The sequence below is a fragment of the Anabrus simplex genome, chromosome 3 (genome assembly GCF_040414725.1).
Source record: "Anabrus simplex isolate iqAnaSimp1 chromosome 3, ASM4041472v1, whole genome shotgun sequence".
NCBI classification, from domain to species: Eukaryota; Metazoa; Arthropoda; class Insecta; order Orthoptera; family Tettigoniidae; genus Anabrus; species Anabrus simplex.
Window position 1 is genome coordinate 332,321,899 of NC_090267.1, and position 13,406 is coordinate 332,335,304.

The following is a 13,406-nucleotide window of genomic DNA, read 5'->3' on the forward strand; positions in this document are numbered from 1 at the left end:
GAGTGTGTATGTGAGGATCGTCAAAAGGCAGAAGTATTCAGTCAGCAGTATGTAAAGATTGTTGGTTACAAGGATAATGTTGAGATACAGGAGGAGACTAAGGCCAAAGAAGTAATAAAATTTACATATGATAACAATGACATTTACAATCAGATACAAAAGTTGAAAACTAGAAAAGCAGCTGGAATTGATCAGATTTCTGGGGATATACTAAAGACAATGGGTTGGGATATAGTACCATATCTGAAGTACTTATTTGATTATTGTTTGGTCGGAGGAGCTATACCAGATGAATGGAGAGTTGCTATAGTAGCCCCTGTGTATAAAGGAAAGGGTGATAGACATAAAGCTGAAAATTACAGGCCAGTAAGTTTGACATGCATTGTATGTAAGCTTTGGGAAGGCATTCTTTCTGATTATATTAGACCTGTTTGTGAAATTAATAACTGGTTCGATAGTAGGCAATTCGGTTTTAGGAAACGTTATTCCACTGAAACTCAACTTGTAGGATTCCAGCAAGATATAGCAGATATCTCGGATTCTGGAGGTCAAATGGACTGTATTGCGATTGATCTGTCTAAAGCATTTGATAGGGTGGATCATGGGAGACTACTGGCAAAAATGAGTGCAATTGGACTAGACAAAAGAGTGACTGAATGGGTTGCTATATTTCTAGAAAATAGATCTCAGAGAATTTGAGTAGGTGAAGCTTTATCTGACCCTGTAATAATTAAGAGGGGAATTCCTCAAGGCAGTATTTTTGGACCTTTATGTTTTCTTATATATATAAATGATATGAGTAAAGGAGTGGAATCGGAAGTAAGGCTCTTCGCGGATGATGTTATTCTCTATAGGGTGATAAATAAGTTACAAGATTGTGAGCAACTGCAACGTGACCTCAAAAATGTTGTGAGATGGACAGCAGGCAATGGTATGTTGATAAACGGGGTTAAAAGTCAGGTTGTGAGTTTCACAAATAGGAAAAGTCCTCTCAGTTTTAATTACTGCGTTGATGGGGTGAAAGTTCCTTTTGGGGATCATTGTAAGTATCTGGGTGTTAATATACGGAAAGATCTTCATTGGGGTAATCACATAAATGGGATTGTAAATAAAGGGTACAGATCTCTGCACATGGTCATGAGGGTGTTTAGGGGTTGTAGTAAGGATGTAAAGGAGAGTTCATGTAAGTCTCTGGTAAGACCCCAACTAGAGTATGGTTCCAGTGTATGGGACCCTCACCAGGATTACCTGATTCAAGAACTGGAAAAACAAAGAAAACAGCTCGATTTGTTCTGGGTGATTTCCGACAAAAGAGTAGAGTTACAAAAATGTTGCAATGTTTGGGTTGGGAAGAATTGAGAGAAAGAAGAAGAGCTGCTCGACTAAGTGGTATGTTGATATAGATGTTGATTCCCATAGGGAACCTGAAATATTTGTCCCGAATGAGTAAATTTATAATACCAATATAAATGGTCCGTTATTGGATATTATAAATTTTCCAGCTAACTCATTCCTGGTTGCCAACGTTTCGCCCCCGTGTGCTAGGTTGGGCTCGTCAGTTGGTACCTAGCACACCTACCATGACGCATGGCTAGTGCATACTGTGGAGGCCACTGCGCAGGCGACTTGAAGCCACCGGCAGTGCCAATGCACTATGAGAACTTTGTCTCACTACCAAAAATTGATGCCTGCTTGGCCATCAGATGATATAGATGTTGATTCCCATAGGGAACCTGAAATATTTGTCCCGAATTAGTAAATTTATAATACCAATATAAATGATCTGTTATTGGACATTATAAATTTTCCAGCTAACTCATTCCTGGTTGCCAGCGTTTCGCCCCCCGTATGCTAGGTTGGGCTCGTCAGTTGGTACCTAGCACACCTACCAAGACGCATGGCTAGTGCATACCGTGGGGAGGCCACTGCGCAGGCTACTTGAAGCCACCGGCAGTGCCAATGCACTATGAGAACTTTGTCTCACTACCAAAAATTGATGCCTGCTTGGCCATCAGATGATATAGATGTTGATTCCCATAGGGAACCTGAAATATTTGTCCCGAATGAGTAAATTTATAATACCAATATAAATGGTCCGTTATTGGACATTGCATTGGCACTGCCGGTGGCTTCAAGTAGCCTGCGCAGTGGCCTCCACGGTATGCACTAGCCATGCGTCTTGGTAAGTGTGCTAGGTACCAACTGACAAGCCTAACCTAGCACACGGGGGCGAAACGCTGGCAAACCAGGAATGAGTTAGCTGGAAAATTTATAATGTCCAATAACGGACCATTTATATTGGTATTATAAGTGGTATGTTCCGAGCTGTCAGCGGAGAGATGGCGTGGAATGACATTAGTAGACGAATAAGTTTGAATGGCGTTTATAAAAGTAGGAAAGATCACAATATGAAAATAAAGTTGGAATTCAAGAGGACAAACTGGGGCAAATATTCATTTATAGGAAGGGGAGTTAGGGATTGGAATAACTTACCAAGGGAGATGTTCAATAAATTTCCAATTTCTTTGAAATCATTTAGGAAAAGGCTTGAAAGCAACAGATAGGGAATCTGCCATCTGGGTGACTGCCCTGAATGCAGATCAGTATTGATTGATTGATTGAAAAGCTCAAACCTTCTGCTTCAAGGAGGAATGAGTTAAAAGACAAACAGCTTCGACTGTAACATGCTAGATCACAGTACACGCGCACACCGTGCGAGCAGTGCTCGTCACTCCACCGCACACGATCTTCACTGCATGACGAGCACGCTGACAGGTTAAAGGGAATCTATAAAGAAGACTGCTGGCCAGCCTGATGGGAGCAGATATTGTAGTGTCATGTGGTCATCAGGATAACTTCTGCAGTTTAGTATTTTTGGTATTCTTGACTGAATTCACTGCTTCACACATCAGGTAACTGCTCAGTTGACCTAAGAGTTTGAGTGAACTGTTCCACTCTTCAAACCAGCATTAAAATCCTATAAAGTGCCAAGAATCAAACCTGAGGTCTGCAGGTATGAGGCAGAGATTCTACTCCTATACCATGAGGCTGGCATCAATGTAAAGCAGTGAGAATTAAGACAGGAATAAGGAAACAAGCACTGCATACTTACAATGTTCGCTATTCTGAGACGTCCGAAGTTCTTCTTGCACAACTCTTCTAACATCTTGTTTGGAAGCTAGTAGGAATAAAAATAAAAGAACAATGTATCACAAAAACATCATGAAATCAGAACACAAAAAACTCTACATACATACATACATACTGAACCATTCTGTTCATGACTTAGGCGATATTTAACACAATTGTATATTGCACAACATGACGCAGAGTATATGGGCGTGAAGCTGTATAGAACGCGGGAGCTTGAAGGTGGTTCCCTAGGAAGGGTGTGACCCTGTATGAGTGAAACAGAAAATGTGTTAGAGAAGGAAAAAGAGATAAGAATTTTGTTTTGGGAAGTACCATGCCACCTTAACAGCATTTAAAGCGGGAAGAGACAGGTTTACCATATCACGGGAATCGAGTGATATCTCCTCTACCTGAGGGTTTCTCGGGATAATAAAGCGATAAAAATAATCCCCAGAATTTTGTGAACATGATGGTATATCTAACGCCATTAACACATGACAAATTCAATCATTCCGCATTTATACAACCACCGTGGGAAGCAGTCAAGTGGCTGCATACCAAACTCAAGTATGTTTCCCGGGATTTTCCCTGGCGTGGCTTCACTTTTTGCTCCCTATAAGAGATGAGAGATGTGAATGGGAGGTATCTCATTCGACTGTAAGATTGCTGCCGGTGCGTGTCGCGTGTCTGTCTGTGTTACTGTGCCATAAACCTTTGTCTAAACAAAGACTATGATTACTTTTGAGCGTTCGTGCTAACTTCATTTAGAGTTGTAGAAATATGAATAATAGTTTTTCTCGTGATATTAGATTTGATTCTGTCATAGTGTGGTCATGAAAGTATAATTAATTGACCTTAAACTTTGCCATTGGCATAGACTTCTTCACAGAAGTGGTACGGGTCAGCTTGAAGTATGGCGTTGATCGGCAGTAGATTTTTATCTGCGAACTGAAATTATTTCTGTGTTTCAGAAGGACGCATATATGTGGTTGAGTTAAAATAGTCAGTTTAGCTCGACAAAAAAACAGGCTACAAACTCATGTACAAGTAAGCCTGCACACTCCGTGCGTGTTTTTAATGATACAAAAACTATGTCTGTAACTTCAGTACCCTTCTAACCTGTCTAGTATACGCAAGAAACGGCATCTGTATGACGATTGTGCTGTGCGGCTAATTGAGTATTTCATTCCAGTAATTTGGGAACCGAGTTGCAAGACCGTGTGGACGTGAACCTCAAGCGGTGCCTCAAGAAGATGCCTCTGATGGATCGACCTGGAGACATCAGGACGAGAGGACCAGCTATGGACAACGTCTTCATCATGCTTGGCTAAATGGCAAAGCCAAGTCTTGACAGAGGAAGAAGAGGGTCACCTAAAATGAGCTAAGGGACCCAAAGTTGTTAGCATGTGGTAGGATTAGTGACAGTTACGCATAAAGTTAGCAATTAATTATGTAAATACTAGTTAGTTAAGCCCTTTGGCAATTAGAGTAAGATTATGAGCCCATCACGCTATTTGTTAAGATGATTTTGAAGTCATTAACATTCTCAATGTATATAACTTATCGTTTTGGGATTTGTCCCATGTGTTATAATATTTTACAGGTGATAAGGGAGCTAGGATTAACTTAAGGTTGTTTATTTTAGTGTTAGATCAGAATATTCGTTGCACAACTTGTATAATTAACATTGGATGCATTAAATGCTGTTGAAGATGTAGTTTCAGAGCGATCAGAATTGTGACCGACCATTCCCAGATAAATGTTTCGATGTTCGTAAGTAATTTACCCGACAAAATTAGAGAAAACTGAAGCAAGAGATAAAATTGTATTTTCCCTTGAAACAATTGCTGGTTTTAAAAGTATAGAGGTGGTTTGTCCCGAGAACATTAAACACAGACAGTTTAAAAGAAACAATTTGTTTTATGGAGCATTTTATGCAATGGTTTAATGTGCACGACATCTGCAACACCTCACATGGGACATATTCCAGGAATGAGAAAAAACTGGCATTTTTAAGCATTGAATCTATTGTTTAGATTTTTTGTCATATATTAGGAAAATCCAAATTCATCCAGAGAAAGCAAAAATATTAATGAGAAAAATGTATCAGTCATTGATACTGACTATCCAATCCACTGCGGCCTGCGTAAAATACCTTATTTTCATTATTTCTTGATGAGGAGCATAACAAGCGATGACATCGATCTTTTCTTCAGCCACCTATGATGCAAAGCAGGATACAATGGCACAATGGACACAAGATCACGCATTAACACAATTAAAACACCACTCCATACTAGAATTATTGCAGCATCAAAACATGGCATGTTGAGCTAAGGGATTAGCAGAAGACCTGCAATGAATGAACCAGTTTACTAAAATCAATGTCCCAGATGGATGGAAAAGATAGAAGGCATGAAAGTCGTGAGGATATGCAAATTCTACAGCTTCCCGAGCACATAATGTCTATCATTATAAAACTCTTCCACAGTAAATTACATCAGATCTGTTTTAACAATACTTAATTGTATAGTGCTCACTAGTATATTAATATGATAAATTTGTTTCATGTTCAACAGTTACAGTACCTGGAATCTCTGTAGCTATTGTAGTGGGATACTTACTGTGTGCGGCGAAAGAACAAACAGACTGTCAAGGTTGCTCAGAAGATATCCCTTCTCCAGCTAATGGAAGTACAACATTGTGCCTTAATCGTTTTCAAGATCAATTAGTCTTCAGATACCCAAAATCAACGTTTGTGGCACTTCTGCAGTGCACGGCGGAATTGTTCACCTCTGTTGTGCAGTACTTGCCCCAAAGACTATTATTCCACGGGAACTCCACAAGTGACTTCACTCCAGGAAGATGAACTATTGCCCAAAATTTCTCTCTGATACCTATTTCTGTGGTAAGAAGTGAACCACTGCACCGTGCCATTGGTCATGTTAAGGTTTCTGAGCTTTGAGATGAGTATAGCATGTCCTACACTATCAAATGCTCGAGTGAAATTGATTAGAGACCATAGAGTTACCTTCCTCTTATCCATAGCACTTCTAATTTCTTCTGTGATTTTAAGAAGGGCTATTGAAGTACTATGACTGGGTTTGAAATCTGACTTCAGAGTGTCTAATAGATTATGCCTGAAAATAAACTGTGACATTTGAGCATGGATGATTTGTTGAAGACCTCTGGAGGGAGCTGATATTATGTTAATGGTTTGCTAATCCAAAAAAGTGACGGGATTTGTGACTTTAGGAATGGGATGAACAGTTGCATGTGATGGAAATGTGTGTGTTGTGAATGAGAAACCATAAAAGTGCATTATTATGGGAAGAATTTCATCCACAATTAGATCAAGCATTTTGGAACTAATATTACATTTTTTCTTACTATTGAGCAATGCCAATGTTACTTGATTTATAGAAACTGTATTCATTACAAATTCCTTGCAGTCGAGCTTTTGTGTGCGTGGTTCGGAAATGATAGCGCTTTTAGTCTCGGGGTCCAGTTATCCCTAGATTCCGTAAGTTTTGCCACAATTTTGATAAATTATCTGTGTTCAGTAGATTGTGTGCATGACATATCTTAGCATTTCTGACTGACTGAAGAACTTTATTTCTTAAAATTTTGTATCCTTCGAAGGACTTATCAGATTTGGCTTTTTTTTTTAATGACGGTACCTGAAAGCACAGTCACGTTGAGCCATTAGGTCTTTGATTTCTGCAATGAACCAATCAGCTTGTTGATGTTTTACTCACACCATCTGCACTGGAGCATGCCTGTCATAAATTCCTAGTATGAAAGAATTGAAAAGCTTGACTCTGTCATCAATTGAATTCAATTTATATATATGGTGACATGGAACACTTATAGCTTCAGATTTAAGAGCTTCAATATTGACGTTCTTTAGGTCCCTAATGGAAATTGGTTTCAGTTTACGCCTCAGGCAACGCAGAGAATATGACATATACATCAAGTCATGTTTTGATACACCTGGTACTAAGAGCTGCCCATGCGGTAAGACCTTTTGAGGATAACAGCGTCAAATTGTTAGGGTATATCCTACAAAGGATGACTTAACATTAACATGGGGCAGTTTAAGGGAAAGTAAGTGACTTGTACTAATACGTAAGACCGCAGGATATTTGACAGTGTCCAGCAGCAGTGGTCCATATGAAATATTGACATTAGGAATGAACTTAATGGATGAAGCTGTACGCATAAACTGGCTTCAGTGAGGGGTCATGCGAGGCAAATGGAGGAGGATAGGTTGGGTTATGGAGGGTAAGAGAAGTACTTTTGGTAACACTTCATCTCACGGGAGTGAGAGGAGGAAAGGAGGGATCTTCAACGGTTTCATTAGAACCGCAAACTGAATGGAAATGAAATTTGAATTGAATCGATAGTATGATTGACATGAGTTTTCCAGACCTTTATTATCTAAAGCCTACAACTGCATCACACACACACAACTCACAACCCTCCCTTCCTCCATATGCTTCATCGTGACTTTTTATTTAGTATTCGTAATTATATTAATTGAAGTAAAATAGACTCGCCTACCTCCCTTTTTTTTACCATGGATGCGTGGAGAATCGCTACGTGAAATGTATAAATGTTTTAATAATCTTAATTGTGGAAACAGATTTTTCCATGTATGTGGAGGCTCATTCAATCAACTTACTGAGGGAGAAGAGCAACAGTTAATTTTATTCTCCTATATCACAGCAATCTGCCACTTAAGCTATTATTTTTCTTTCCTCATTGTGTATAGACTGTGACATTCGTTCCCAAGTAGGAGTTCTAAGGTGTTCATGTGATGTACCTGGATTTTCCTCAGCAAGTGCAATAGGTTGCAAAATTTCAGTTTTCACCTATATTTCTTTGTTTTGCTGTATAAATAACAATAGTACTCCAAGTTTTGGGATTATACTGCCAGATATCTCATGGTGACGCATAATCAATTCATTTGTGGTATCATAGGTTGCCAATCCATATCTCGAAGATAAGTGAGGTCTACCAATTCAGCTCTAGGGAACCGAACTGTCACTAAAGGTTTTACAGATAGTAGAGGGAGACCAAAACAACAGAGGTTAGGGTCAATTTGTAACGATTTAACCCGATGAGTGCCACACCCGGCTATAGACGGGCTGACGCGGCTGGTTCAGCACTGCTACGCCCGTCTATAGTCGGTGCACGAGAACTCAAAATAATATTGAACATAAGTATAGGATTTTCCATTTGCATTTAGGTTTATAAAGAACCAACATTTATAAATATTTTAAGCTAATAACCCCACTGATAAGTTAAAAATTGAGGCTTCTACAAGTTTTTTTGCATACGAATGAAAAAATTCAGCACTGAGGTACCAAACAGTCAACTGCTAACTCAGCACTCAAAAGGTTAAGGATAAGAGGTAGAGAACTACACGAGGCCACAGATTTAGTTACAAATAGAGGATTGTTGCAGCAGTTAGTAAATTCACAGAGGCTTATAGACTGAATCCTGAAAGCCATAACAGTTTATAATGAAGATGTTTGTATGTATGTATTTATTATGCTAGTAACAAAAAAATTGTAGGGAAAGCACACAGAACTGAAGACATCACAGATATTTACAGGAGTAAAGAAACTTAAGGAAATATACAACAGCCTATGTTCAGCAGGTAGGACTTATCTCACAATTCAGAGATATTTTAAGGAACAGTCTCATCGATCATCAGAATCAAATGGATTAACAAAGATGAAGAAGGATAACTTGAACCTATTAGGACACATTATTTATTGCTACATATGTACATGGAACACTGACCCAAGGACTTCAAGAAACAAATAACATTTTGGGAGCCAACAATTCAATAGGTAAAGCACATAGAACTGAAGATATCAGAGGTACTTACAGGGGTAAACACACTACAAGGAAAAAATACAACAACCTGTGTTCAGCAGATGTGATTCTACTTCTAATTTTGAGACATTTTTAATGAACGGAGAGCCTCAATGAGCCTCATTGATCATTGGAGCTGAATGGATTAACAAATAATATGAAGGACAATTTGCACTTATTAGGATACTTTGAGTATTTACTGCTACATGTACACAGAAAACTGATCCCAGAATTTCAAGAAAAACAGTAACATTTTGGGAGCCAACAATTCCTGTTGTGTACAGATTATTTTATTAAACATTTGATTCCTACAGCTGAAATTCTAAAGCATATGAGTAACTAATAATGTTGTACCGTATTATTTCAGTAAGGGTATATTGCATGGGTTTAGACATCATGCATGAGATGATTTACACTTCTTAGGAAAGGTCTACTAACATGACAATACAATTATCCTGATGAATGACACCTATTCAACTTCTCAACAGCACCTTTTTAACTCAGCCATAGGCTAGTTGATGAAAAAGTAAATTATTATACATAAAATAGAACAAGTTGCTAGAAATTGTGATGTTTTGCAAAGATCGTTCTGTTTCCTATGTTGTAGAGATTCAAATAAAGTTTGTCCTCTCTATTATCCCCGACTACGAATAGAAATCAGAACATAAGAAAGTTATAGCACTGGAGACACAAATTTCCCCTCATGCACTGTCATTGCACCGTCCTTCAAAGGAATCTTGCAGTGATGTCTCAACAGAAGCCAGTATCTTGGAGAGGTGTGGTATTCCAACTGAAGAGCCCGCTGTCAGACCGCAACAAAACGCTTGTTATTTTACAACTTAAATATCTGAACACATTCAATTTCATATCCTAAATTAGAGAAATTAAATTACGGTTCCCCACTAAGAACATAATTTTTGAAATTATCATCTGATTTCCTCTAGAAATGTCAGACCTTCTTGGGGTTTCAGATATTCAAAGCTTCCACCCCATGTTATGTAGCTTAAAAAATGAACGTTTGTAACCCTTGACTCATATTCCACACATATGACTTACCATTAGCATTCCCCATGGTAATCTCCAGGATACTTTTCAATAGGCTCAGACCAGTTAACCAGTTCTCCATTCCCTAAACAGAACAATGGAATATAAGAAGACTGATATAAAAATTTCCATTATAGACATCCATCTCTATATATTTTTGTGATAAACACTTTGAGGAGGTGGAATTACGGTACCTTGTTTTGTTTTTGGCCATCATGAGAGATTTGTTGTTCCTTAGATTTTAAAAAGACATAGAAAAGGTATCTATGCATCATATTCTGTTATATAACTCTTCGCAGGCAAAAACATATATATATATATATATGGGTAGCCAAAAGTAACGGGATCGTCGCCATAAGACCTATCTGTGTCGGTGCGACGTAAAGCCCCTAGCAAAAAAAATAACGGGAAGGGGTGTGCCATTAGAAAATTTGCCGTGTATGACCTCTGAGCATTGCGGCTAACTGCGGCATCGCTGAGCAGTCTGTCACAGACACCAGTGTCATGAAGACGGCAACACATCGCATTTGAACGTGAGACGATCATCGGCGCACGGCGCATGGGTCATAGCATTGCGAAGATTACAGGCGAATTTGGCTTACCGAGGTAAACGGTGTCGAGGATGGATCTTCAGTATCGCACAGAGAATGTTACCACCCACGTGAATGCTGCACGGCATGACCACAGGTGTTTAGTGAACGGACATCATGTTGCCTCTGAAGAACCATACTGGGCGCTTGACGGGCTACTGTGAGTCGGATCACCGGCCTGTTGAATGTTGGGAGTCAGGAACCCGTTTCTACTAGGACTGTAAGTAGGCAAATGGTCCGATGAATATTGGTTGCAGTTGTATCAAGCTGACGGGCGCATGAGAGTATGGCATATGCCCTATGAAGCTATGGATCCTGTGTGTCAATAAAGTTGTGTCCAGGCGGGAGATGGCTCAGTTCTGGTCTGGACGGCATTCTCCTGGTCGTAACTAGGCACCATATACTGGCTGCAGGGAGTGCTGACAGGTGCACATTATGTGGACATTCTTTCAGACCATCTGCATCCCTCCCTGGCCCTAGAGTACCCTGATGGATGCCAGGTTTCAACAGGAGAATGTGTCATCTCACCGCTCTGTGGTGGAATGCAGGTGGTTGGAGGAGGAGTCCAGTGAAGTTGTGACCATGGATTGGCCCTCCAGATCCCCCAATCTTAAGCCAATCAAGCATTTATGGGATGCTATCGATGCTGGTGTATGCTCCATGAACACTGCACCAACTACACAGGACCAATTGTGGGTAGCAGTGCAAGATGCATGGGTCCAGATCCCTCCAACACTTTGTAGAGTCATTACCACTCCATATTGCTGCCGTTTTGAGAGCTTGTGGAGGAGCAACTCATTCTCAACGTCGCATTCAGTGTCTTCCCATGACTTTTGCTCACTCAGTGTACATGTTCCATTCAAATTTTGTGGCTTTACTAGCCAAGGAGGTACAGAAATATGCCCATATTTCCTCAGTATCTTGCAATATTTTCTCCCCTATTAGTGAGAGTTGCATAATACACACGTTTCATGAGGCAGTATTTAGTGTGCGTACTGATAACGTATTTTCATGATTTTCCAGTGAAATGGCATCACAAAAAAGAGATAAGCAACACCAATATAGTACCAATATTGGATGATACAAAGATGTGTATGATTTTAGTATATGTGACACTGAAGTCGAAAATTCTTTCTCCAGTTCATCTGAGAGCAACAATCACTGGCAGTGACAGAAATAACAATCCTATGACTATTATTTCCATTTGTAACGTTGATCAAAGACCAATGCTGCCATCAAACTTTGATACTGAAACACACCCTATAGAATATTTATTTATGACTATTCTCTGACTAATTTTTCCACTTTTTACTGAACAAAAACATAAAATGAAACCAGTACATCACTGCACATAGTACATATATTTCATAATACATGTACATATATTTTATATTAATGAACTAAGGTGAACCGAGCAGAGAAGCCACACTATGGCTATGGAACGAAGCTCTGCGTTCGGTAGACGCGAGTTCGATCCCCACTGTCGGCTGTCCTGAGAATTATTTTTTTATACTTTCATATTTTCATATCCAGGCAAATGTCTGGACAGCTCCCATTCATAGCCCACAGCCATTTCTTTCCACTTACTTGCCAAATTTCATTCACCATCATTCATTTCATCTTCATTAGCTCCCCAACTGAGGTTGACATCGGGAAGAGCTTCCGAACATACAAATGCGCCATGTAAATTCATCTCACCTCATATCTCGACCTCGTATCAGAAAATGAGGCTAACGGGTATCCCCTGTTAGTAAAAAAGTAAACTCGTGTCCTCATCCCGAGGTGTTGTAGCTCTTTTCGGGCACACCCCCAAGGGAGGTGAGCTGCATGTACCATTTCAACCACTTACCAGCCTTCCTGGTATTCCTAAATTTCTGGCAGTTCCAGGAATCAAACCCAGGCCCCCGAGGACGGCAGCTAATAACACTATCCGTTACACTGCAGAGGCGGACTCCCCTGTTAGTGAGAGCTGTATAATACACACACTATATGATGCAGTATTTTGTGTGAGAGTTGCATAATACACACGCTATATGATGCAATATTTAGTGCGTGTACTTATAGTATATTATCACAATTTTCCAGTGAAATGGCATCACAATAAACAGATTAGCAACACCAATATAGTACCAATATTGGATGATACAGACAAAGGTGTGTCGGATTTTAGTATATGCGACCCTGAAGTACTCCTTATGCCATTCTTACAGTGAAAAAATTATGAGATGATTTTTATTTTATCTTCCCACCATTCAAATTTGAATTCCCACTGTTAAACAAGGTATCTGGTTAAATGGATATACTTTCATTGTTTATGCAAACTGCATATGCCTATCAAGAAGAGATTTGCCCTCAGGGTTTAGCATTTGCAAATGATTTTCAAGTTTAACTCTTAACTCCTAGAGGGCGGAATCCCACAACAGGTCACCCACAAGTGGAATTTAATATATTAAATGTTCAAAGATCCAGCATCACCAGCACACGTACTAATAAAAAACTCAATAGATGGCAGCAAATGACGCTTACAGGTCAGGCTGAAGGGAGAATCCTCTAAATGCAGCTGTGTTATCCCCCTGCTAACTTTCTACAAGCTGTGAGAGGCCATCGTGTTAAGTCAAGCATGCGTCTCAAATTAAGAGAGCGGCTTTTTGCGATGTATATAGCTATTTTGTGACAAGGTTAGTAAGAAGAGAGACAGTTAGCAATAGATTGCTTCAAGTTTGGACTCTACGGACGTAGATGAAGATGATTTTT

General features: G+C 39.5%; 1 protein-coding gene across 1 annotated transcript in view; it reads right to left on the reverse strand.

The window, feature by feature from the left end:
* The window catches only part of LOC136866329 (putative mediator of RNA polymerase II transcription subunit 29), a 254,830-nt gene that overhangs the window by 233,334 nt on the left and 8,090 nt on the right, over positions 1 to 13,406 (reverse strand). Inside the window, exons 2-3 of the mRNA XM_068226696.1 lie at positions 10,075 to 10,147; positions 3,113 to 3,178 (exon numbers count right to left, since the gene is read on the reverse strand). Of these exons, the coding sequence (XP_068082797.1) occupies positions 3,113 to 3,178; positions 10,075 to 10,144 (136 nt within the window). The 5' untranslated portion in view covers positions 10,145 to 10,147. The remainder of the gene's footprint in view (positions 1 to 3,112; positions 3,179 to 10,074; positions 10,148 to 13,406) is intronic.